The 24,672-nt window shown below is 48.3% G+C and overlaps 1 protein-coding gene across 1 annotated transcript in view; it reads right to left on the minus strand.

The window, feature by feature from the left end:
• Positions 1-227: 227 nt before the first annotated feature.
• The window catches only part of LOC130389063 (cyclic nucleotide-gated cation channel beta-1-like), a 27,973-nt gene continuing 3,528 nt past the window's right edge, over positions 228-24,672 (minus strand). The window contains exons 6-34 of the mRNA XM_056598728.1: positions 23,944-24,037; positions 22,955-23,073; positions 22,563-22,626; positions 18,831-19,103; positions 18,088-18,237; positions 17,013-17,072; positions 15,491-15,636; positions 13,156-13,588; positions 12,830-12,974; positions 12,290-12,345; positions 10,300-10,392; positions 9,892-10,034; positions 9,667-9,749; positions 9,594-9,623; positions 9,468-9,558; positions 8,496-8,704; positions 7,901-7,951; positions 7,619-7,705; positions 7,331-7,395; positions 6,793-6,915; positions 5,922-6,063; positions 5,165-5,324; positions 4,922-5,019; positions 4,384-4,467; positions 3,801-3,919; positions 2,945-3,091; positions 2,056-2,245; positions 676-881; positions 228-231 (exon numbers count right to left, since the gene is read on the minus strand). Coding sequence (XP_056454703.1) covers positions 228-231; positions 676-881; positions 2,056-2,245; positions 2,945-3,091; positions 3,801-3,919; positions 4,384-4,467; positions 4,922-5,019; positions 5,165-5,324; positions 5,922-6,063; positions 6,793-6,915; positions 7,331-7,395; positions 7,619-7,705; positions 7,901-7,951; positions 8,496-8,704; positions 9,468-9,558; positions 9,594-9,623; positions 9,667-9,749; positions 9,892-10,034; positions 10,300-10,392; positions 12,290-12,345; positions 12,830-12,974; positions 13,156-13,588; positions 15,491-15,636; positions 17,013-17,072; positions 18,088-18,237; positions 18,831-19,103; positions 22,563-22,626; positions 22,955-23,073; positions 23,944-24,037 — 3,665 coding nt within the window. The remainder of the gene's footprint in view (positions 232-675; positions 882-2,055; positions 2,246-2,944; positions 3,092-3,800; positions 3,920-4,383; positions 4,468-4,921; positions 5,020-5,164; positions 5,325-5,921; positions 6,064-6,792; positions 6,916-7,330; positions 7,396-7,618; positions 7,706-7,900; positions 7,952-8,495; positions 8,705-9,467; positions 9,559-9,593; positions 9,624-9,666; positions 9,750-9,891; positions 10,035-10,299; positions 10,393-12,289; positions 12,346-12,829; positions 12,975-13,155; positions 13,589-15,490; positions 15,637-17,012; positions 17,073-18,087; positions 18,238-18,830; positions 19,104-22,562; positions 22,627-22,954; positions 23,074-23,943; positions 24,038-24,672) is intronic.

Consider the following 24,672-nt stretch of genomic DNA (forward strand, 5'->3'; position numbering starts at 1 on the left):
TGTCATTATAGAATCATGCAACAACATCTTCTTCTTTCAGGGAAGTAGCTGAAGCAACTAAAAGTATATTATCAGTAGCATATTGCTTCGTTTAATTGACCAGATGCTTCGATTCAAAGTGTGACATAGAGTTTGTAGGGTTAGTAAGGAGCAAGGTCCGTGGTGGGACATCTTGCTCAAGGATGCCTTCGGGTTGACGGTGCCTTTGGAGATCGACCTGATACCCTTTAGCTGGGGGTGGAACACCCGGGCATTGACACTATGCTGAGAGCCTTTTTATCCGCTCTCCTTCCTTCATGACTTCTTTACTTCCTCTTCTCCTTCCTCTTCCCTCCCTCTTTCCCCTCCTCGGTCTTCCTCCCTCCCTCTTGCCCCTCCTCCCCCGTCCTCTTCCCTCCTTCTTTCCCCTCCTTGGCCTTCCTCCCCCCCTCCTTCCCTTCCTCGGTCTTCCTGCCTCCATCCTTCCCCTCCTCAGCCTTCCTCCCTCCCTCCTTCCCCACCTTGTCCTTCCTCCCTCCCTCTTTCCCCTCCTTGTCCTTCCTCCCTCCATCCTTCACCTCCTCAGCCTTCCTCCCTCCCTCTTGCCCCTCCTCAGCCTTCCTCCCTCCATCCTTCACCTCCTCCTCCTCCTCCTTCCCTCCCTCTTTCCCCTCCTCCTTCTCCCCCTTCCCCAACTCTTGTCCATGTCCCGTAGCCACGGGCGACTGGGTTCGGTCGGCATGAGAACGGGATGCGGGGCGCGTCGCCAAAGGGCTGTCGGCGAGCCGTCGGGCCGGTGAACGCAGCGTTGCGGAGCTGGCGGAGGAGGGCGTGGCCGAGTCCTGGTGGGGTCCCGCGGCGGGGGCCGGCGAAGGCGTGGTGGCCGTGGAGGAGTCGGATCGCTGGACGGGGAGGTGGAGGGAAGGAGAACCGCCCACGCCTCGTTACATTGGTTTGAGCTGCTGTGTACCGCGCACTCTGGGAGGGCGCGTGTGATTGCGTGCATACAGTAGGTGAAAAACCCAGTCTCCCTCTTGGGGATCAGATTTAGCGTTTCTAATCTAATCGTATGCACTCTGTAGCACTCTGATTTGATCTCGGCCTGCAGGCTTTTTTTTTTTCTACTTATATTAGCCTGTGTATCTCTTTGTTGTGTGTCCTCTTTGTGCATCTTGTGCTTTGTTTATGTGTACCTGACTGCAAGGCAAGTTTCCCTTTTGGGACAATACGTTTAAACTGAACTGAACTGAACTGGCTTATGTTGCATGTTGTCCTTCTCTTTCTCCAGCCACCGTCCTGTATCTCTTCACTGTCCTGGCCACCACGAATATATATTGAAATAGGCGAGGAGTAATTGATAATCAGGAGGAGTGTGTGGTGTGTGTGTGGTGCGAGGTGATGGCAGGATGAAAAGTAAGCCTAAGCTTTTCTTGAAATAGGCTTAGCTGTCAGACTCTGGCAGGGGGGGGGGGGGGGGGGGGGGGGGTAGTTAGGTTGTCTCTCTCAACCTGCTCACACACTGGTCTAGCTGTGAGCATGTTTTTCCGTTAGCAAGCATCTATTTGTAAAAAGGCATATGTGTGTGAGTGAGTGTGTGAGTGTGTGTGTGTGTGTGTGTGTGTGTGTGTGTGTGTGTGTGTGTGTGTGTGTGTGTGTGTGTGTGTGTGTGTGTGTGTGTGTGTGTGTGTGTGTGTGTGTGTGTGTGTGTGTGAGAAAGAAGAAGGAGGGTGCGAGAAAGAAAGAGGGAGTGTGGGAGTGAGAAAGAGTGAGGGAGTGTGCGAGTGAGTGTGCGAGTGTGTGTGTGTGTGTGTGTGTGTGTGTGTGTGTGTGTGTGTGTGTGTGTGTGTGTGTGTGTGTGTGTGTGTGTGTGTGTGTGTGTGTGTGTGTGTGTGTGTGTGTGTGTGTGTGTGTGTGTGTGTGCGTGCGTGCGTGCGTGCGAGTGAGTGAGTGAGTGAGTGAGTGAGTGAGTGAGTGAGTGGGTGTGTGTGTGTGTGTGGGGGGGTGATAGAGTAGCATTAGGAACAGCATATGAGTCCCTCCTCCTCCCGAAGGTGGCGTGTGATGACACCAGCTCACCTGTAGGGAGACACTGGACTTGGAGCCAGCCTTGACCTTCGCCAGGACTCCTTTGAGTCCCGACGCCTTCTCCGCCATCTCCAGGGCCGCTCGTAGCAGCCTGGGGGTCTCTGCCCTGGGCGGGGGGGCCGGGAACGTGGCCTTGGTCTCCGGTTTGGGCTCTGGCTTCTTCCCGTTGTTCAGCATCTTCCTGGGAGTGGAGATGGCGGTGTTATCGCTGATGGTTCTTATTTGGCATAGATATGAGTGTTAACTCAAAGCACACAATGTCCTGCTCTTTGCATATCGCCAACATCTGAGTTGATGATTAGATTGTTAAACAAAGTCTTATCCTAATCTTACTGAGGGGCAGATTAGTGTCTTGGCTGTGTTTCTTGTGTTTGACTCCCAGCACAAATGTTCTGGAGGCTTCTACCTGTTGCATCATGCCGCACCCTGACCTGATCGTAAAGGACATTCATCCCAAGATGACGCAATTGGATAGGCCTACAACCAATCATAGCAACAAAACAGGTGACGCAGCCCTGACATTTTTCTTCTGAAGATGTCCAGTTCAGGTCACCGGCAGAGGCAGCCATCTTTGTTGTTGTTGAACATGCCTCTACGGCACTCCTCTGTACCGTCATCGTATTAATCCCGCCTCATAATTAGATAAACGGTTATGATTGGTCGGTCTACTTCGTGCCGGGCAGAAATCGTTTTGTATGGGAGGGGAGCCAGACCTTAGATTCAGAGCAAATGAAACATGAGCTTGAGAGATTAATCCGGTTCCCAGGCAAAATGACGTGTAAATCAAAAGGTAAAAATGTCAATGGAAGCAGCTTTGGATAAAAGTTAGTAAAAAAGGGTAGAATATCAGAGCGTCCAGTGACGTTTGCCATTCTCTCACCTGGCCTTCTTGCGGAGCAGCTTCTGAGACTCGGGGTAGTGGACCAGGATTTCGTTCAGGTCCTTCTTGTCCAGGATGAAGAGGTTAGCGAAGCCGTGGGCGATCACGTTGGCCGTGCGTCTGTTACCGCCCCCTACTGCCAGGAGACTGTATACAAATTCGATGTTTAAACCGTGTGAATTGCTTTCTCATTGTCTTCTCATCAAGTCATCTAGGCTCATGATTCTCAGATTGTATTTAGAACTTTCTTGTTTTATTTTTTATTTTTTATTTTTTTTGATAAATTATAAAAATAAGAAACATTCAGTGGTTTCACCACCTCTTGGCCTTTTTGCTCTCTCCCCATTTAGTTCTCAACTGTCGATTTGATCCCAGCCACCCTGCATGCATAAATTCCCCACCAGAGGCCATTGTTCACATATTTCCACACTAAAAGGAACAACCTTGAGATGTGTGGAATGTTTAACCGATCTGCTGATTAAAAGAATATATTTCTGTGTAAATCATGAAAAAAACGAAAAAAAGCCTTAGACATGTTCCATACATTCAACGTGAGGTGTCTATCTCCCCCCATTCACAATAGCAGCTGTTGCGCATCAGCAGGACGTAGGTAAGTAGAGACCATAAAAACATAAAAGCTACCATCCAACACCTTATCTTCTGACTGCACATCCACAGTTGCATCAGCCCTCATAACTCTTCATTTCTCGTGCGATAAGACATACGGGAACAAGGCATGGTTGCGGTGCATACAGGTGCAACATTTGTCTGTTACTAAAGACTGAGGAAGGGTTTGTTTGCTTTGACACACAGCTCCCCCCCCCCACCCCCCCCCACACTCTGGCACCCCCCTCACCTTATCTCCCCGAAGACAGATCCCGCTCTGAGCGTGACGAAGACGGTCTTCCCGTCCGGTCCGCCAACCACCTGGACCTCCCCGGCCTTGATGATGTACATCTCCCGGCCAACCTCGCCCTGACGGACCCAAAGACAAAACAACATTAATTCGTCATAATTCATTACGGATGAATTGCATTAATGTAGCGCTTTTCAGGCCACCCAAATGCGCCCGTTTACATAGTGAGCTTCTTTTTTTTTTTCCCAAGACAGAAGATACCACAACAAACATCAACAACAACAGCAACAACAGAAAATAACAAAGACCTATGGAGACAAAACAGGAAGGTGCTCGCCCGGAACCATCTTCTACAATATCTTCAATATTGAGATTCCTCAATTCTATACATTAAAAAACAATGCCATCTCATGCATACAAATATTAGTTTGTCGTTTTCCCAATCGCTCTCTTACTGTTCTGTAGGAGACACCACATTGTTCACACATTCACACCGTTCGCTATCGACCATGTTGTGTTCCAAAGAGCTAACCCCTACTGAAGTAAACGGAAACACAGAGCAAACCGACGCAGGCCGACGTACCTTCTTACAGACGTAGTCCCCGGGCAGGTAAACCACAGACCGCAGGCTCTTCAACATGTCAAAGATCATCTGGCGATCACATCCCTGGCGAGAGGAGAAACACACTCTTCCTCAACATCTTCTTCCTGCCTCTTTTAAGGTGACATGTTATACCACCAGGAGTGAGTGTTCTCTCAGCCTTCTGACATCACTAGTGGGTCCTGTCCACCTAGATGTGTGCTGGATTTTCAAAACTGCCTGTAATGGCTAATCACACTCACACCTGGTGGTAAAATGTGTCACCTTTAAGGCGATTCTCGTCAGTTGAGTAGTAGAACAGTTTAAAGAAGCCTTCACATTATATAAACAGTGTGGTTGAAAGGCCAGTGTAGGCTCAATTAGCATGCTAGCCTGTAAGCATGTGCGCTCTAGCCTAAAGGGATCAGCAGATTCAACACAAAGTTATGCTAAATAGCATTTTATGACATGCCAGCTAACATGTTAACATTTCATGAGAAAATGCACAATTTGGCTTTCTTTTTTTTTTTGTGGGTTCTACCTGGAACAAAGGGACCTTGCTGACGATGGAGTAGCTGACGTCCACGGCGATGTCCAGACGCATTTTGTCTGGGAGCTGAGACAGCAGTTCCTGTTCATCTGAAGACAACACAACCAACCAAAAACAAAGGGAAGGTAAGTGTCCCTACTAACGAAATGCAACCTTTATGTGTGTCTCATTTGTGAGGATGTCTCCTATAACCTTGATGCTTATTTAGATACACTAGGGAAACAGACCACTTACCCAGCATGCCTTGCGAAGCCCAGGTGTAGTTGTACCAGGTCTTGACGCGGTTCTGGACATCCTTTGGGATCCGGTAGGTGGCCATGTATTTGATGGTGTTGTCCATGCAGGCTCGGTAGTGGGTCTGGCCCGATGTGGCCGCCCCCACAACGTCTCGCATCTAGGGACCATATAGACACACGCCCAGGGTCAGCTTACAATATCTGCCATATAGCGGTTTACCATATGTTTACAGCCTAGCTTCTGTTATTCTCCAGCTTCCAAATGGATTTCTAAAGAACAACACTGTGACATAATTGTTCCTCCATATCGTTGCTCTACATTTTTCCGATTTAGTCCAGAATCCATAAAGAAATCTGTAATCTTATATTGTCCACCCTTTTCATCTTCCCATTGCTGGCCCATCTCAATTAATTTTTGGGGGGTTTGGGTTTCATAGGAGTGTTGTCTTTGTAGTTATTAGGTCGGTAGTAATGCTTTTTTAGTATTTTTCAGAGTAATTAATCTTGAAATGATTTGTCATTACAGGAGGACATTGTTGTGTGTAAAACTGCCACAGCTTCCTCATGCAACACGTGGTCAGTGAAGTTAGACCCAATCCCATTTCTACCCCTTACCCCTTCCCGTTACCCCTCCCCTTGTTTTGAAGGGGTAAGGGGAAGGGGTAAGGGGTAGAAATGGGATCTGGCCTAAGTCTTGACTCATCAACCCCACGTGACCGATGACAATAGAGACGGCAAACCCGCCCACAACCCACCTGGCCAATCATGATGGAGAAGGCAAACACTCCTACAAAGTAGTTGATGAGCTGAAAGACGATCTCGAAGAGGTTGGTGGGATCTGGCAGACCCCCGATGGTGATGAGGGTCTTCACCGCAAAGTAGTAGCAACGGATGTAGCTGAGGGGGGAGGGGGGCGGAGAGGTGGAGAAGTTCAGAGTAATAGAGGTGGATGTAGCTGGAGAGAGAGAGCGAGCGAGAGCGAGAGCGAGAGCGAGAGAGAGAGAGAGAGAGAGAGAGACTCAGAGAGAGAGAGAGAGAGAGAGAGAGAGAGAGCACAGAGAGAGAGAGAGACAGAGAGAGAGAGAGAGAGAGACAGAGAGAGAGAGAGAGAAGGACAGACAGAGAGAGAGAGAGAGAGAGAGAGAGAGAGAGACTCAGAGAGAGAGAGAGAGAGAGAGGGGAGAGAAGGACAGAGAGAGGGGAGAGAAGGACAGAGAGAGCGAGAGAGAAGGACAGAGAGAGCGAGAGAGAAGTACAGACAGACAGACAGACAGACAGACAGACAGACAGACAGACAGACAGACAGACAGACAGACAGACAGACAGACAGACAGACAGACAGACAGACAGACAGACAGACAGACAGACAGACAGACAGACAGACAGACAGACAGACAGACAGACAGACAGACAGACAGACAGACAGACAGACAGACAGACAGACAGACAGAGAGAGAGAGAGAGAGAGAGAGAGAGAGAGAGAGAGAGAGAGAGAGAGAGAGAGAGAGAGAGAGAGAGAGAGAGAGAGAGAGAGAGAGAGAGAGAGAGAGAGAGAGACGGGGAGAGAGAGAGAGACGGGGAGAGAGAGACAGAGTATGTGTGGGTGAATGTTATTCCTGATCTCACCCGTTGCCCACTCCGTCGTAGACCCACTTGGTGGAGCCCAGGCCTTCGTAGGCCGAGCCCCAGTAGAAGAGACAGGCGTTGCAGTGGAGGCAGTACAAAAGGTAGGTGGTGGTTCGGACCACGCTGAAACACACAGAAAGTACGGGAGGAACGTCACGCTCACACACGCGTTACTCTAGCATCAGAGTCCTGCTTCATATTGCATTTTGAAGAACAATTAGTCAGCAACTGTCCTTTCCAGTCAGTTTTCCAAAATGGAAAGTAGAAGGAAAAAAGCAGTGCCTGATATCATGAGTGTTCGCCCCCAGAACCCTAACTGTCATTCACCCCACTGGATGAGTGGGTGAATGCACTGATTGCAAAACCTTTTGAGTATACACAGATGTGAAAAGCACGATATAAATGCAGTCTATTTACATGAAAACGACATCAAGCGGAACCAAGGCCAGACACATGCACGGTGGAACGCGGATCGTTTGCCGCTGTTTTAAAGCCCCTCTCATCGCCGTGCAGTCTGAAGGGTAGCACGTCGTCTTACCGGTAGATGTAGGCTTTAGTCAGGATGGCCTCCAGGCGATTGTTGAACTCCAAGAAGGAGTTGTACTGCAGATTAAGAACAGAGGGACGTCAGGGAGGGACGTCATGGCTACAGTCCCCAAGAGAAACTATTAACCCCACAGCAACATACAGTAAGATTAACTACAGTGACAAAACCCTGCCGTAACTAACCTAGTACTTAACCCTAGAGTAATGGGGGCTAAGCCCTCCCTGCCCGTGAATGACCTGGCTCAGGAGTGGTGTGGCGTAGGGGTCACTGGAGGCTCACCTTCAGTAGTCTGGGGAGGCGGAGTAGAGGGTTGATCCCTGTGATGAAGTAGAAGAACTCCAGGGGTACCAGGCTGACTACATCGAGCTGCACAAGGACGCACGCACACACAGAACACAAGCACACACACACACACAGTCACATACAGTTAAAACACCCTGTCACGGCTAGGATGAGCTACAGGGCGAATTGATTGTAACCTGATTGACCGGAGGTTTGACGTCAGGCCACAGTCGCCCACGGGGTCTGTACACCCCGAGAACGATTACCTTAACTACGTACCTTGAAGCGGTTAGTCTTCATGTAGTTTTTTCTCATGTCCTTTCTGTCACACTGTAACACAAACAAGATGGCAGAACATTAACTGATTTTTGTTCAAATAAGTCGTCATACAACTACTTATTACTGACAGGTACTACTGCTACAGGTACTACTGTACTACTGTACTCCCAGACATTACTTCCTTATCTCCACATTTCGTCGTATTAGACTAGGGCTAGGACCCAGACTAATTGTGCTAGGACCCAGATTACTAGGTCTAGAAACACGAGCACTAGTTCTAGGAACCAGACTACTAGGCCAACGAACCTGACTAATAGGTTCAGAAACAAGACTACTAGGTCTAGGAACCCGACTGCTAGTTCTAGGAACCAGTCTACTAGGTCTAAAAACCAAACTACTAGGTCTACGGAACCAGTCTACTAGTTCTAGGAACCAGACTACTAGGTCCAGGACCCAGACTACTAGGTCTAGAAACACGACCACTAGTTCTAGGAACCAGACTACTAGGTCCACGAACCAGACTAATAGGTTTTGGAACCAGACCTACCCCCCACCCAGAGCAGACTAGGTCTAGGAGTGAGACAGCGTTCCTCACCACTATGTCCCCCCCGCGGACAAACTGCAGGCGTGGCTGGAACAGGGTGATGTCCAGCAGGTAGACCAGGTCACAGCAGTAGTCGGTGAGCAGCCAGTAGTAGATGTTGGTGGGCGTCTGGTAGGGGAAGGCCCAGCGCACGGGGATCAACCACACGTTCCAGTTCCAGGCCAGGGTCACCAGGAAGAGCCACAGCACGTACATCAGGTCTGGGGGAGGGAGGGAGGGAGGGAGGGAGGGAGGGAGGGAGGGAGGAGAGAGGGGGGGAGGGAGGGAGAGAGGGGGGAGGGAGGGAGGGAGGGAGGGAGGGAGGGAGGGAGGGAGGGAGGAAGGGAGGAGAGATGGGGGGGGAGGGAGGGAGGGAGGGAGGGAGGGAGGGAGGGACGGAGGGAGGGAGAGAGGGAGGGAGGGAGGGAGGAAGGGAGGGAGGGAGGAAGAGAGGGAGGGAGGGAGGGAGGGAGGGAGGGAGGGAGGGAGGGAGAGAGGGAGATGGAGGGAGATGGAAGGAGAGAGGATGAGGGGGGAGAGAAGGAGGAGAGATGGGGGGGATAAGGAGGGGGGAGGGGGATGAGGGAAGGATAAAAAGATAGAGGGGAGGTAGGAGAGATGGAGGAGAGATGGGGGGGAGGGAGGGAGGGAGGGGGGAGGGAGGGAGGGAGGGGGGAGGGAGGGAGGGAAGGAGGGAGAGAGGGAGATGGAAGGAGAGAGGATGAGGGAGGAGAGGAGGAGGAGAGAAGGGGGAGAAGGGAGGGTAGGAGAGGGTAGGGGGGCAGGGAGGTACGCGTGATCGGTGAGGAGGGAAAGGAAGAGAGAAAGAGGGAGGGAGGAAGGGAGAAAGGGATTGAGGAAGGGAGAGATGAAGGGAAGGACAGGGGTCAGGGGTCAGGAGCGACGGCGCGTAGCAGTAAGTAGCGCTGGGCATTGCTCTTAACATCCATCCATGGTGAGGACAGGGAGGGCGGGGGCTCTTACTGGTGAAGGGGTCGATGCTGGAGGGGAAACGGAGCCGCACGCACGCTCCGATCCAACCAGGGACTTTGAGCACCTTGCAGCACCTCCCTGTCTTCACCTCGCCTTCCTCCGGCCCTTCCTCCCCGCCTCCTCCTCCTCCTCCTCCTCCTCCTCCTCCTCCTGCTGAGGCACTCCCCGGCGGCGCCTCCTCTTTAGCTACCTGAGGCACCGCGGGCGGGGGCGGAGCCGGCGGCGGGGGCGGGGCTAAGGACAGGTGCAGGGGGGAGTTAGCGGGGGAGAGAGAGAGAGAGAGAGGGGGGGAGGGAGAGAGTTGAAAATCCAGAAGTAGGAACAAAGGAAGAGAGAAAGTACATTTTCGGAACATTTATGGTTGCATGAATAAAGTACCAAGTGTGGGGGGGTGGGGTGGGGGCCTTACGGGTGATGTCGCTGTCGTCGTCAGAGCTCACTGGGTCGATGAGTTTCTCCTTGGCCTTCTCCGTCCGCTCCTTGAACATCTTGACCAGCTCCTGGAGACGCTCGTTGACCACCGCACTGGTCTGGCTGCACGACGACGCCGGACGATCCCTGGGGTCAGCATCAGCATCATTATCTTATTCATCTTCATCTTCATCATCATCATCATCATCGTCATCATCGTCATCATCATCATCATCATATTTGTCTTCATCATCATCATCGTCATCATCATCAGCATCATCATCTTCATCATCATCATCATCAGCATCATCATCTTCATCATCATCATCATCACCCTCTTTGTTATCGTGTGTGTGCGTGTGTGTGCGTGTGCGTGTGTGTGTGTGTGTGTGTGTGAAGTGTGTGTGCACACCTGTCCTCTGTGTGGTGCAGGCTGGTCTGGCTTGACCAGGCTCTGACAGGTCCTTCGTCATCGTCTTCCTCGCTGTGAGACTGGCTCTTCTTACTGCCCAGATAGAAGACGGACGTGATTAAAAACATTAACCAACACAAATACTTAAACACCAGAACACACACTCCACACCAGGTCCTGTCCAATGAATGCATTATACAAAGCAAGGCTGGTTATCAAACCATATACAACACTTAAAGCAAAAATGCAATAGTAGTAACAATATAATTTATTTATTTCAAATATATATTCCTTTATATCCCGTTTATCTAAAAAAATGAATTGCTGGAACCCAATGCACTTTAAACAACAGATGGTAAAAGCAACAGGAAAACAACAAAAGAACGAATGAATCACTTCCACCCTGGATGAATATACAGCACATTTACTAGTTTGTTTACTTACGCTGTTAGAAGTTGGAAACCTTTAGAATTGTCTCATAAACTACACTTTGTGTAGGAGAAGAACACTGGCTCTGTTGTTTGTAAGCTAACATCGACATCTTAATATATAAATTTAACCTATAACCGCTTTAACCTTTAAGCCAGGACTGGATGTTAGTATATGGTTAATGTATTAATCATTTAGAATTTGTCTTTGAGGACTGAGCAAGACATGGCTATTGAGTGTTAGTAGGATAGTACAATAGTACAACATTTCACACAGTGTGACTCAAGATTCACACATTTATATATATGATGAATGTGAGTGAATGAAGAACATGTATTTATGATATACATGCATACATTGAGTGTGGCTAGCACACTGCGTAGGGAATGGATGATCAATGATTACGAGATTATGACTGAATAGCTTACCTTTTTGTCCAGAAAGTTCTGCGATCTCTTCCACTAGAAGTTTAGAAGAGGTGAGGTTAAGTTTTGCTTTATGCGTACATAAGACACTAGAAAGACATTAAGAATAGACAGAGGAAAAGAGAAAGAGAGAGAAAGAGTATGGTGTGCATGCAGGTCTACTACAATCGCAGATGTCATTTGAGAAGGCTGAATGTCTATCCTGTCTTAAATGTATGCTGTATTCATATTAACTACGAGTCAGTTTGGAGACTCTTGTTTCACTGAGCTCATCAAACTTGGTCTTTAAGAAAAAAAAAAAAATTCACTTTTCGAAAATGACAAGTATGACATTTGGGAGCACTCACATCAGTTTCACACAGAGCAGCATAGCAGCACAGACACAACACAGGTAGGATAGGTAGATAGGTAGATGGATGTAAAGAGGGGTCAACATCAGTGTTTATTCTTACTCTTTATCTGCTGCCTTGCTGTTGGCGTCCAGGGTGTAGAGGGAAAGAGGGAGAACGCAAAAAAGTTTGTCGACATGGGTTTGATAACCCTATCCACCTTAAGTTGTCAACCAACACATTAATGCCTGAGTAATGGTTCCATTTCTATTTGAGCTAAGGAGGTAAGCACTCGTTTTATTGTAGGATGCTTTGGAAAAGGTTGAGCATTTTGGATCCACCAATTACAATAATCTCAAAATGACATTTCACATGGCACAGTGGCATGCACAAGTGGGGGCAGGGGGCATTGTGTGGGCTGGCTTCTTGGAATACCCCTCACTACCATAAACAGTGCAATGTTGAAGGGTAAAACGTTTTTTGCCAGTGCCCCTCAAATGATCGGCCTTCTGTACTCTCATCATTGGATGGATGATAATACCAAAAAAATACAAAGCTTTAATTTGTGATTCCTAAGGCTACTCTGCACTCTTTCCAACAGTTATATTTACACTAGACTAATTTAAACTAGGCGTTGCCACACTCATTCTGTTCGTATGCTTTGAGTGTTCTCATCCTCACTTGTAAGTCCAAACAAATGCCTGAAGGACTAAATATAAACCCAACAACAAACCGTAACCCTAAAGCCTGCCTCATTCTGTCCGAACCCCTCCCAGAGCTCTCCCAACGTCTCCCCCCCCCTCTCACCTCTGGCGGCCTCCTTTAGGGGTGACGGGGACCGCGAGGGTCTTCAGCTTGGAGTCCTGGGGGGTCAGGACTATCTGGGGAGGGCTCCGGGGGCCACGCCCTCCCCCCCCCCCCCTGCTCCTCTCTCCTGGTCCGAGTCCACATCCTCGACGTTGACCTCTGGACGGAGGCTTAGCCTGGAGCTCCCTGGGGGGGGGGGGGGGGGGGGGGGAGAGAGAGAGAGAGAGAGAGAGAGAGAGAGAGAGAGAGAGAGAGAGAGACCGAGAGAGAGAGAGAGAGAGAGAGAGCGAGAGCGAGAGCGAGAGAGAGAGAGAGAGAGAGAGAGAGAGAGAGAGAGAGAGACATTAGCACAGGCACAGCACAGGTTAGCATAAGAGGTACAGACAGACAGACAGAAAGACAGACGGACAAAAAGACAAACAAACAAAACAAAAGGGGACAGACGGAGAGAAGGTCAGGCAGCCCGAAAAAGATGGCCGACAGACAGACAGACAGACAGACAGACAGACAGACAGACAGACAGGTACCCGGGTGTCTGGCCGGGGCGTCGTGCTCGTCGTCGATGCAGAAGGCCGGGTTCGAGACGCCGGACAGCTGGCGGGGGAGGGGTCCGGTCTGCTGGCACGGGGGGGTCGCTATGGGGGGCAGGCGGGGGTAGGAAGGCACGTTGGGCAGGTCCAGGGCGCTCCCGCCGGGGGAGACGGGGGACGGGGAGGGGGAGCGGGAGCGGGAGCGCAGGGGCGGGGGCAGGGGGGTCGGTCTCACTAGCCGGTTGAGCTCTAGGTCCTGGTCCTGGTCGCTAATGAGGGGGTTCTTCTTCTGCTGCTGCTGCTGCTGCTGGTTCTGTTTCTTAGGCATCTTGTGGCATGAGGCTGTTGAGGCGACTCTGGACGTTGTTGTAGTACTGCTGCGCCCGCGCGGGGATGGCCGCCACCTTCTGGGGGACGGCGGCGAGGCTCTGGGACAGTCCCGACACGGACGGCACCGACGCTGCCGTCAGGCCGAGGTAGCGCGCCAGGCCGCCGGAGCCCTCGGAGCGGGCGGGGACGAGCTCCGTGAGGGTCTCGATGACGTTGCGGGGCACCCGGGTGAGGCGGATCCTGGAGAGCTCCTGGCGCAGCTCGGGGGGCAGGGAGGGCAGGCGCTTGGTGACGTCGGACAGCAGCTGGGCGGGCGCGGAGCCCACCTTGGAGGGGGAGACGCCGTTCTCTTTGAGGAAGGCGCCGAGGTTGCCCAGGCAGTCGGACACGTACGGGACGCTCATCAGATAGGTCTTCAGGACCTCACAGCTGACGGGCGCTGGGGGGGGGGGGGGGGGGGGGGGGCAGAGGAGGAGTCACAGAGAGAGGGTTTGATTATCAGGTAGAACAGGTAGAGGGTTGGATTATCAGGTAGAGAGGGTTGGATTAACAGGTAGAGGGTTGGATTAACAGGTAGAGGGTTGGATTAACAGGTAGAGGGTTGGATTAACAGACAGGTAAAGGGTTGGATTAACAGACAGGTAGAGGGTTGGATTAACAGGTAGAGGGTTGGATTAACAGGTAGAGGGTTGGATTAACAGGTAGAGGGTTGGATTAACAGGTAGAGGGTTGGATTAACAGACAGGTAAAGGGTTGGATTAACAGACAGGTAGAGGGTTGGATTAACAGGTAGAGGGTTGGATTAACAGGTAGAGGGTTGGATTAACAGGTAGAGGGTTGGATTAACGTGGATTAAGGTAGAACAGGTAGCAAGAAAAGATGAACAGGAGGAGCAGGTAGCTTGAACAGACGAACAGGTAGCAGGAACAGATTGTCAGAACGGGTAGCAGGTGAGCTAAGGTAGGCAGTCCAACCAACTGTGTGAGTTGACAGAGGTACTATCACAGGATAATGAAGTCCCATTGCCCTTAGGTTTCAAATACTATCACATACAACCAATATGTCAGGCTGTGTCTAACGAGGAAACGTAAAAGGTAGGTATCAAATATTTGTACATACCACAGCTGCCCTCTCCAGCAGCTTCCTCATCCTATACAGTCAACAAAGAAACAGGTGAGTGACTCAGACTTTCAGATAAATCACAACAACAATGGGCTTCACCCTGGATCGTGGATCTCACATTACTACTACTAATGGAAAACAGGTGTAGCAGAGGGGGATTCCCAGGCATTGGGAATACACATGTCACACACGTCCAACACACCTGTAACATACCTCAAACACACCTGTAACACTGCTCGAACACACCTGTAACATGCCTCAAAGACACCTGTAACACTGCTCAAACACACCTGTAACATACCTCAAACACACCTGTAACACTGCTCAAACACACCTGTAACATGCCTCAAAGACACCTGTAACATGCCTCAAAGACACCTGTTGCACAGCTCAAACACACCTGTAATGCATGTCAAACACACCTGTAACACTGCTCAAACACACCTGTGACATGCCTCAAAGACACCTGTTGCACAGCTCAAACACACCTGTAATGCATGTCAAACACACCTGTAACACTGCTCAAACACACCTGTGACATGCCTCAAAGACACCTGTTGCACAGCTCAAACACGTCTTTAAAACACCAGGAACACACCTGTGGCCGCCATAAGCCATAAAAGAGTGCGGTGAATGGTCTCTTCTTGTAACTAGGGATGAACAAGCTATGGGGTGCCGGGCATAAATACATACTTTGGCTGCAGTGGTGTCAGCGCCTTCCTCTCCTGTCGTTGGTTGTTCTGTAACAGGTTCTGGTCCAGAGGTACCCTGTGTTCCAGAGGATTCCTGCTGGGGTGAGTCCTCCTCCTCCTCCTCCTCTGACTCTTCTTCGGACTCCGGCGCTTGAAATTGGGAGTAAATCCAAATACTGGGTTAACTGACAACATAAAGAAGCACTCTATGAAGGCCTTGTTGGGTCAGAAATTGTCTGCGTCTCAGACTTTCTGTCCCGGTTAATAAGTTAATAATGTTAGATTTGAATAATTGAATAATTAAAATACATACAAAAGAAAAGACGATTTTAAAATGTGTGTGTGTGTGTGTGTGTGTGTGTGTGTGTGTGTGTGTGTGTGTGTGTGTGTGTGTGTGAGTGTGTGAAAGACGTCAACCTCGTAGAGCTACGGAAACATGACCTCAACACAGGTCATATTTTCTTCACAGAGCACTTCATAGATTGAAACAAACCACTCTTCTCTAGTAGTCCCTATCGATAATCTACCTGATTCTTCAGCAGCAGCCTCCTCCGTTTCCACGGGTTCGGGTCCCACAGGCTTCGATCCCACAGGCTCTGGTTCCTCTGGGTCTTCAAGCTCCTCTGGGATTTCAGGCTCCTTTTGGTCCTGCTCGCCGTCACACTCCTGCGGTCTACGTTTAGGATAGCAGGATATACGAGTTTTAAAATGCTAATTGAAAATCGATGCACTGATCGGATATCCTCCGACTGAAAGACTGGGATGTTATGAAGCGTGGCAGCTTTCCTGGGTTCACCGTCATTGGTAACAATTGAATCATTGACCGATTTAATTATTGCGTTTTCACTTTTGATTCGTTTTAATACAAAACCAGGTTATTATTTGTTATTAGTTTATATAAGATGTTATTTCATATAACAACGACATTAGTTGTTATTTTATGTAACTTTTCGCATCGCAGGACACATGATTGTTGACGAGCACCTGCTCATGGTTTTAACTACCTTTCATCTACCGCTTAGCCAATACAACTATTATTCCTGCTGAAAGGTGGACGTTTAACCCCCCAAAACGATGTGAGTTGCTGCCGAGAGTGGTGAAACCTACGATATTTCAGTGTTAAATGTGAGGTAAACAAAATAACGACGGCTCCCATTACTCGTTTCTATTTGTATGGACGAAATAACACACGGTACTTACTTTCACCCGAAAATGAATGGGCCTGTCTTGTAACATCCCAAAATCGTCCACAAACTTGGATTGAGAAAAATGATGCTGGCGGAGAATAAACTTTCCTGCAACCAGAGAACCAATCGATCAAACCGTCGATCGTTTCTCGTGTGTTTGAGCGGCGAGTACGCCATCCATCCTGCCCCTGTATCTCGACATCGAAAAGAGCTGAACCCAGCGCGGTTACCAGGGGAACGGCTGAGAGAGCATCGGCCGTTGCCAAGATAAGCGTTGCCGTTGCTATGGCGGTGAAATGATGCTGAGAAAGCGCGAGGCATCACTCACTTAACGAGCACCCAGAGGAGTTAAGAGGTTTGAAGACTCATTGGCTTCCAGTTTATGCTCGAGATGGGATTTCCCTGATAGCACAGCTGTCTAGCCATGTCTATTTTATTTACTGTTGAATGGCAAAGATTGATCATAAAAGCCTATGCTATTTGTTGTATATTTAAGGTATGATTCATGGCTTGTTTTTCTTAGCGTTTAACCAGTAAAACGTCTCAGTACCCTAGGCACTTTTTGTGAGACTTCTTTTAAAAGACTGGTGGCACTTGAGCTAGGATTGGGATCATAGGTTATGGCAGAATGGAAGAAGTCGGTAGCTTATCCTGTAAAAGCAACGCTTTGGGTCGGACTGAGAAGATGCTAATGGCATTGACCTGCTCAGTTCCCCAGCACGCTAAGTACACTCTCAAGCATGTCTAGGAAAGTGTGCGGAAACCAGGGCTTCCGTCGTGAAACCCCCACGAACACCGAGAGAACACACACACACCTGTCAGACACCACTGAACAACGTGCTCTTTATTAACGAGTTCTTACTCTGGGGTTTTATGCAGACTCTGTTCCGCCTCTTCCTCCTCACCTTGGAGCGCCTGCAACCTGTACAGCCATAAACAACATGTCACATGACATATCATCACCGCTCATCATCATCATATGGTACAACATATACGTCATGTCACATGACATGGCATCATGTTCCATGACCTCACGTGACGTCGTGTCAGGTGATGTCGCATTATATCTTGTCGCGTGACATCACATCATATCCTATTCCGTGACATGAAATCACATTACATCATGTTCAATGACATGACATCACAATACATCGTGTCACATGACATCACATTATATCATGTTGCATCAAAAAACATCATATCACATGACATCACACCAAACCACATCACAACACAACAACAGGTGGCTAATGTACTGGAGGCTATACATATTCTCCACAAGACACTTTTAACTATACACATGTAACTCCATACATATTCTCCACAACACACATTTAATTATATACATTTGACTCTACATATTCTCCACAACACATATTTAACTACACATTTAACTCCATACATATTCTTCACAACACACATTATCTGTAAACATTTGACTCTACATATTCTCCACAACACACATTTGACTCCACACGTGTAACTCCATACGTATTCTCCACAAGACACATTTAACTCTATAGTTTCTATCCCTGCAACCCCCACACCCCTATCTGATCGGCTCAGCCCTAATCTCACACACACACACACACGCACACGCACGCACACGCGCACACGCACACGCACACGCACACGCACACACACAAAAAGAAACAGACACCCAATCACACACACACACTCAGACACACACACACACACACGCACACACACCTACACACACACACAAACACACACACACACACATAAAGAAACAGACACCCAATCACACACAAACACGCACAGACACACACTAACACGCACACACACACACACACACACACACAAACACACAAAAAGAAACAGACACCCAATCACACACACGCACACGCACAGACACACGCACACACACCTACATAAACACACACACACACACACACACACACACACACAGGTCCTACTCGGGCTCAGGCTCCCCCAGCAGGTCCTGGCTCCCCAGGGACAGTTTGATGGACCCCCCCTCGGAGGCCATCTGTCGGACGGCCATCTCAGCCGTCTGACGCGCCACGTCCTCCGCCATCCGGGTCATCAGCACGCGCTCCTGCAGCAACCTGGAACACACACACAGACACATGCACACACACACGCACATACACGCACACGCAGACACGCGCACACACACGCACACACACACACACACGCACACACACACACACACACGCACACACGCTCACACACACACACACACACACACATACACACACACGCACACGCAGAGACGCACACGCACACGCAGACACACACACACACGCACACACACACGCACACACAGACACACGCACACGCAGACACACGCACACACACACAGACACACGCACACACACACACACAACCCTAGTCAACATGAGGTCAACCTGGCTGATTGTTCCCCTCCACCATAAACACCCCGTCATCATCGTCATCATCATCATCATCATTATCATCATCATCATCTTCCAGATCATCTTCATCATCATCACCTTCATGATCATGATCATCATCTACAGCTTCATCATTTCTTTAGGGATAGTATCCCCTCAAAGGGACGGATGGTGTAGTGGGGAGGGTATTGGGTTTGACTCCCAAAGTCGAACTGGGACGACTAATGGGACTAAATCGTTCAAAATGTCATTCGCATCGACTAGGCTCTGCCCCTCCCCCTTACCGCTCCTCCATGGTTGCCAAGGCAACGTCCTCGGCCTCCCTCTTGATGCTGTTGATGAAGGGGGTCCAGCGGCCCGTCTGGGTCTCGGCGTCCTCCTGGCCGGTCCCCGTCCCGTCCGCGTCACTGTGGCCGGGTTCCGCCGGTCCGGTCTGGGCGTCCTGTCCCCCCGCTGGTCGGGTCTCCGGCGTCCCGTCCGGGGACGGCGGGTTCCCCCCTCGGACCGGTTCCTCGTGGTCCGAGTCGACGTCCTCCAGAACCATCTCTGGTCTGGGTCTGGGTGGCGCTGGGAGAGGGGGGGAAACGGGTTTTTGATTGCTTGCTGATTGGGTTGTTTCTTATTTGCGGGAGAGTACGGTAATGCGATTGCGTGTACTTTGGAATATAAAAACATTGTATTCAGTTTTCACGTGTCAACTAAATACATCGGTTTACATGTGATATGAACAAGTGCTCCATAGAACGTTGTGTGAAAGTTGTTAAGTCAAAGAGGTAAGAAACAATAAAAAAATGATGTTTTCCCGCTTTTAAGCCAGTGCAAATAATTTCGTTCTCAGCAAAGAAACAGCATAAGACAGAAGGTAGTGGCTAGCTGTTCACACAGCTGGAGTAAAACTTTATTGTTTTGAAAACATGCCACCGATTTACTTCTGGTACGTACACATGGATGCACAGATATAAGAGGGAAAGAAACGCAATAAATGGTGAATGGACTGCATTGATATGCCAGTTCCCTCACTTGTGGCCACTCAAAGTGCCTAAGAAATCCCCTTGAGGAGGAGCTAGATAGAGTGGGATGACTGAGACCCTGCATGCTATCTATGGATTGTCTCTGTTCCCTGGGAGAGGCACAACGTTTTTTCACATAACTTCCAACAAGTCACTCATACGATTTTGAATGCAGATTTATTTGGAGCAGCATTCCGATGTCACTGTTGACACAAGATAAAAACTACTTTTTTTTGTTTGATGACTCTCAGAAGAATGTTTAAGATAATAGAGAAACAACTTAAAATATCTACCAATGGTAGAATTTCAAATATTTAAAAAAAAATGGCACCGTGGTTGATGAACTGTTGTAATATCCAGATAAAATCGTGCAAATAGAAAAATATGGCTTTCGTGGTCATGTTAGACTGCTCTACATTTCAGAGTAAACTGAGAAAATGTTTACTTTTCTTTTCTTTTAATTCCCATTTAGACCAAAATATATTTGCTCTCTGGGTATGAAAATACCATTTCTCTTATTCGTATGCCTGAAACTGAAAATGTGTTAATACATTAACAGATATAAAATAAAGCTAGGATATACATACACATTATTAAAAAAATTATCCTAAATATTTTTCCATGGAATTTCTAAATATATTTTTTGCTATTACATATGCTCATATTTGGCTTAAGATAGCTGTGCTGAGTACAATTAATTGTGTGCATACATTTACATGTATATATGTATAAAGGCTATATGGTTGACACTTTCAAAGCTTCATCAACTACAGCGAGTGTATACATTTTGAGCATTGGGTGGCGCTCATGGTTTGATTGAGAAATGTGTGGCTATTCAGACGTATGTAACATAGTTAGCACAATAGTTGAATGTATTAATTTGTTTATTGGTGTATCTTTCTGTGTATATATATATGTTTATTGTGTGTGTGTGTGTGTGTGTGTGTGTGTGTGTGTGTGTGTGTGTGTGTGTGTGTGTGTGTGTGTGTGTGTGTGTGTGTGTGTGTGTGTGTGTGTGTGTGTGTGTGTGTGTGTGTGTGTGTGTGTAAAATATGTGTGTCTATGTGTGTTTGTGTGTGTGTTTGCGTGCGTGCGTGCATGTGTGTGTGTGTGTGTGTATGTGTGTGTCCAAGTGTTAATTGGTGTATGTGTGCCTGTGTGTTTATTGGTCTGTGTGTGTGTCTATGTGGATCAGAGCATCCCCAGTCCTCTTCTCATGCTGTATAAGGGGCACTCAGCACCTTCCCCCCTGAAACAGAAGGAGAAGAGGGACTGAGTTAGGCTCCACCCACCTCCTAGTAGCTAGCTAAAGGAGCTTCAACCAGCTCAGCACCATAAGCTGGAATCAATATGGAGGTAGCGTCCATGACGTCCCCTATGGGTTTAGGTATGTTGTGACGTGGGTGGTGTGGATCTTGAATTTAAAGAGCGTGATCCATTTATGAGATGTATGGCGCTAGTAATGGAAACTATACGTATTTCGTAATCCATTTAATCCATGATGGATATTTATTTTACAAGAATAAAATGTAATTTCTCCCTGTTAACTTGACTTAAATGGCGATGGGTCATTCTGCATCTACCTACCATGAACCACCTCACAATCGCTCTCTAGCCAACCTCAACCAGATTGAGCTGAGAACCTCTACGTGGTGATCCTAGTAGCGACTCATAGTCTGCTAATCTCAGCAACTAAATTTCCAGAAGGAAACTATACATACTAGAAGCTATGACTAGCAGCAATATCAGTATCCGACAGCTGAATGCTGAGGGACTAACCAGAACGAACCAGATTAACTCACAGGAATCACCATGGACCTCTGCTAGATGCTAGCAGCTAGATAGCTTCAACCAGTTAAACATGCACACAGGTATCACGTAAGACCTCTGCTAGCAGCTGGCTAAGGACGCTTCAAACGTCTACCACAACCAACATACAGGAATCTCCACAGACCTCTCCTAGAAGCTAGCTCTTAACTGGATAGATTTACACAAATTAAACTCTTCACAGAGCAACAAGGTGAAGGTCTCAAGAGTTCAGAGAGACGCATTAAGGGCGCCGCGGCGCCATTCCTTGAGATTTGTTACACCAGCCTGATCCTTATTGGCACATTGAAAGCGTGTGGAAAATGGATGGTCACCTTGCAGTATCATGCGACCAAAACTAATTAATATACAAGCCTTGATTACTTTGAAATGGGAAAAAATCCATGAAGCGGGACCTCTCAAAATACAGGTAAGGGAGATGAACTAGACACTGATATCGTAACCTAAACGAAGAAAAGTGTATCCACTGTCTACGATGATGCAATCTAAATTGAACCCATGGACTAAGAACTGGGGTGGGTCTTCCTGCACCCGGTGTCCTGGCTACCACTGCCCAACAAGTTGACCACATGATTATGAATTTTAAAAAAAAGGATGTTATGCGACAGAACAGGAGGTGACAGGATGTGAGGAAGTCTCACAGCTGATACACGGAGAGAAAAGATTAACACTCACCTTTCTGTAGCGCCTCCGTCGCAGCCTGGAAGTTAGAGAACCAAGGAGAAGACAGCGGTTCATTACTTAAATTAGGTTGTTAATTTGCTGATTTGTTAATAAGGAAAAAAAAGTAAATATTTCATGAAGACAGTGTTAATATTACAGGCCCCATTGTCCCCGATGTCACCACATACAGCGATGTCTTCCTTGTTCCTAATGGAGGGTTGAGGCAACCGGAGAGCAAACCCAGACATGAACCAACCCATCATCCTGCAGGACACACACACAAACACACACACACACACACACACACACACACACACACACACACACACACACACACACACACACACACACACACACACACACACACACACACACATACACACACGCGCACACGCACGCACAGAGGTCAGAGGTCAGAGGACATAGTCAAGATTGTATTGAGCGCCATCTGCTCAATTATAGGGAGGGGAGGTAATATTTCAGACTGTATTACTTGCTAGCCAATAGACTACCTACCCCCCTGGCTTGCCGTCGGTGTCCAGGGAGATGCCACTCAGGGATTCAGGTGGTGGAGACAGAACTGGGAGAGAGAGAGAGAGAGAGAGAGAGAGAGAGAGAGAGAGAGAGAGAGAGAGAGAGAGAGAGAGAGAGAGAGAGAGAGAGAGAGAGAGAGAGAGAGAGAGAGAGATGTGTATTTGCGCCTATGCTTTTGCTTATGTGTGTCCGTGTTTATGCATGTATGCATGTACGTATGTTTGTGCATGTGTGTGCGTGTGTCTTTGTGTAGGTATGCATGTACGTTTGTGTGTGTGTGTGTGTGTGTGTGTGTGTGTGTGTGTGTGTGTGCGCGTGCGCGTGCGCGTGCCGTGCGCGTGTGCGCGTGCGTGTGTGTGTGTGTGTGTGAGTACCTTTGTCCAGAGAAGAACGGTTGGAGCAGGCGGACCTGGGTGACCTGGGTTCTATGGCCACAGCACCAGGGGGTAGGACGGCCGGCTGGGGGATGGCCTGTTTGATCCACTGCACCACTCTGGACCAGAGAGGAGAGAGAGAGGCCACACCTGAGTCCACACGCCCATGACACGCCCAGTCTACATGCCCCCTGAGAAAAGACCCCACAACCCCTACCGGCTCCTTAAAGGGGACACATTATACCAGCAAGTGTGAGTGTGTTGGCCATTGCAAGCCGTTTGAAAATCTGCCTCTTCTGACATCACAAGTGGGCGTGTCCACCTAGATGTGTGCTGGATAGATCAGTCTACCAGCATACCCAGTGGACTGTAGCAAACGTTGCTCATCAGATCTATCTGTCAAACATCTAGAATGGACACCCCCAATTGTGATGTCAGAAGAGGCCGATTTTCAAAATGGCTTGTAACGGTTAATCACACCCACCACACCTGGTGGTATAATATGTCACCTTTAAACACTTCCCCTAGCTGTGTTGTTCACGGTGTGTTACATTGAACTGTGTGTTAGCTCGAGCTGTGGGCGAGCTGTATTGTGCATTGACCGACTGTGGCTCTAGCTACGCTTGCTCTAGCTTTGTGCTATACTGTGTGTTACGTTGACCTGTGTGCTGGCTCTAGCCGTGTGCTAGCTCTAGCTGTGTGCTAACTGTGTGTTACGTTGACCTGTGTGTTCGCTCTAGCCGTGCGCTAGCTCTAGCTGTGTGCTATACTGAGTGTTACGTTGACCTGTGTGTTCGCTCTAGCCGTGCGCTAGCTCTAGCTGTGTGCTAACTGTGTGTTACGTTGACCTGTGTGTTCGCTCTAGCCGTGCGCTAGCTCTAGCTGTGTGCTAACTGTGTGCTACGTTGACCTGTGTGTTAGCTCTAGCTGTGCACTGGCTATGTGTTACGTTGACCTCAGTGTTATCGTGACCTGCATGTGTGGCCTACTTTGGGGCGAACTGGGGGGTCCGATTCTCCGACTCAGACATCTCGTCGTCTGACACCACGTCAACCACAGGGATGTCTGGCAAGGGGTCGTAATCTGGAGGATTTACAGTTCAGAAATTAATAATAATAATACAAATAATAATAAATGAATAAATAATAATAAATGCGGTCAGAAAACCTTTATCGAGTAGATATTACATACTATACTAAACTGTTGTTGTTTCTTTAACACAAAAGAAGCATTCCCAAAAACACAAACTGCAAGTTTAAAAATCGTATCTAATTAGACAATAGAAAAAAACAAATACAGAAGTTAATAAATATATAATAAAAAATACATTAAAAAAATAAATACCTGGCATTTCCTGTAACGGATGGACCTGCAGCAGGAAAGAAAGAAGACACTGAAGCAAATTTGACTCATCGAGAGGATGAACTGAAATCGCTGACTTGTTCACTTATTCTCAAACCCCCAAATAGTGAACACTGTATCGTACTTTATATTAGGGATAAGGCAGGGAATAGGAGACACTTGTGATTTGCCAGAAATCGTCATGAGTGACGTATATTGGTTGCATAAACAAGACGTCTTGGGGGAACCAGATAAAAATGAAAACTGCAATGCATCATGGGATATAGTGTGGAATTAAATCAGTTACAATACACTTCTTTTAGAGTGCATTATGGGTATTAAATAGTGCACTATATGCATATATATGACAACAAAAT

This window comes from Gadus chalcogrammus, chromosome 9, assembly GCF_026213295.1.
Source record: "Gadus chalcogrammus isolate NIFS_2021 chromosome 9, NIFS_Gcha_1.0, whole genome shotgun sequence".
NCBI lineage: Eukaryota > Metazoa > Chordata > Actinopteri > Gadiformes > Gadidae > Gadus > Gadus chalcogrammus.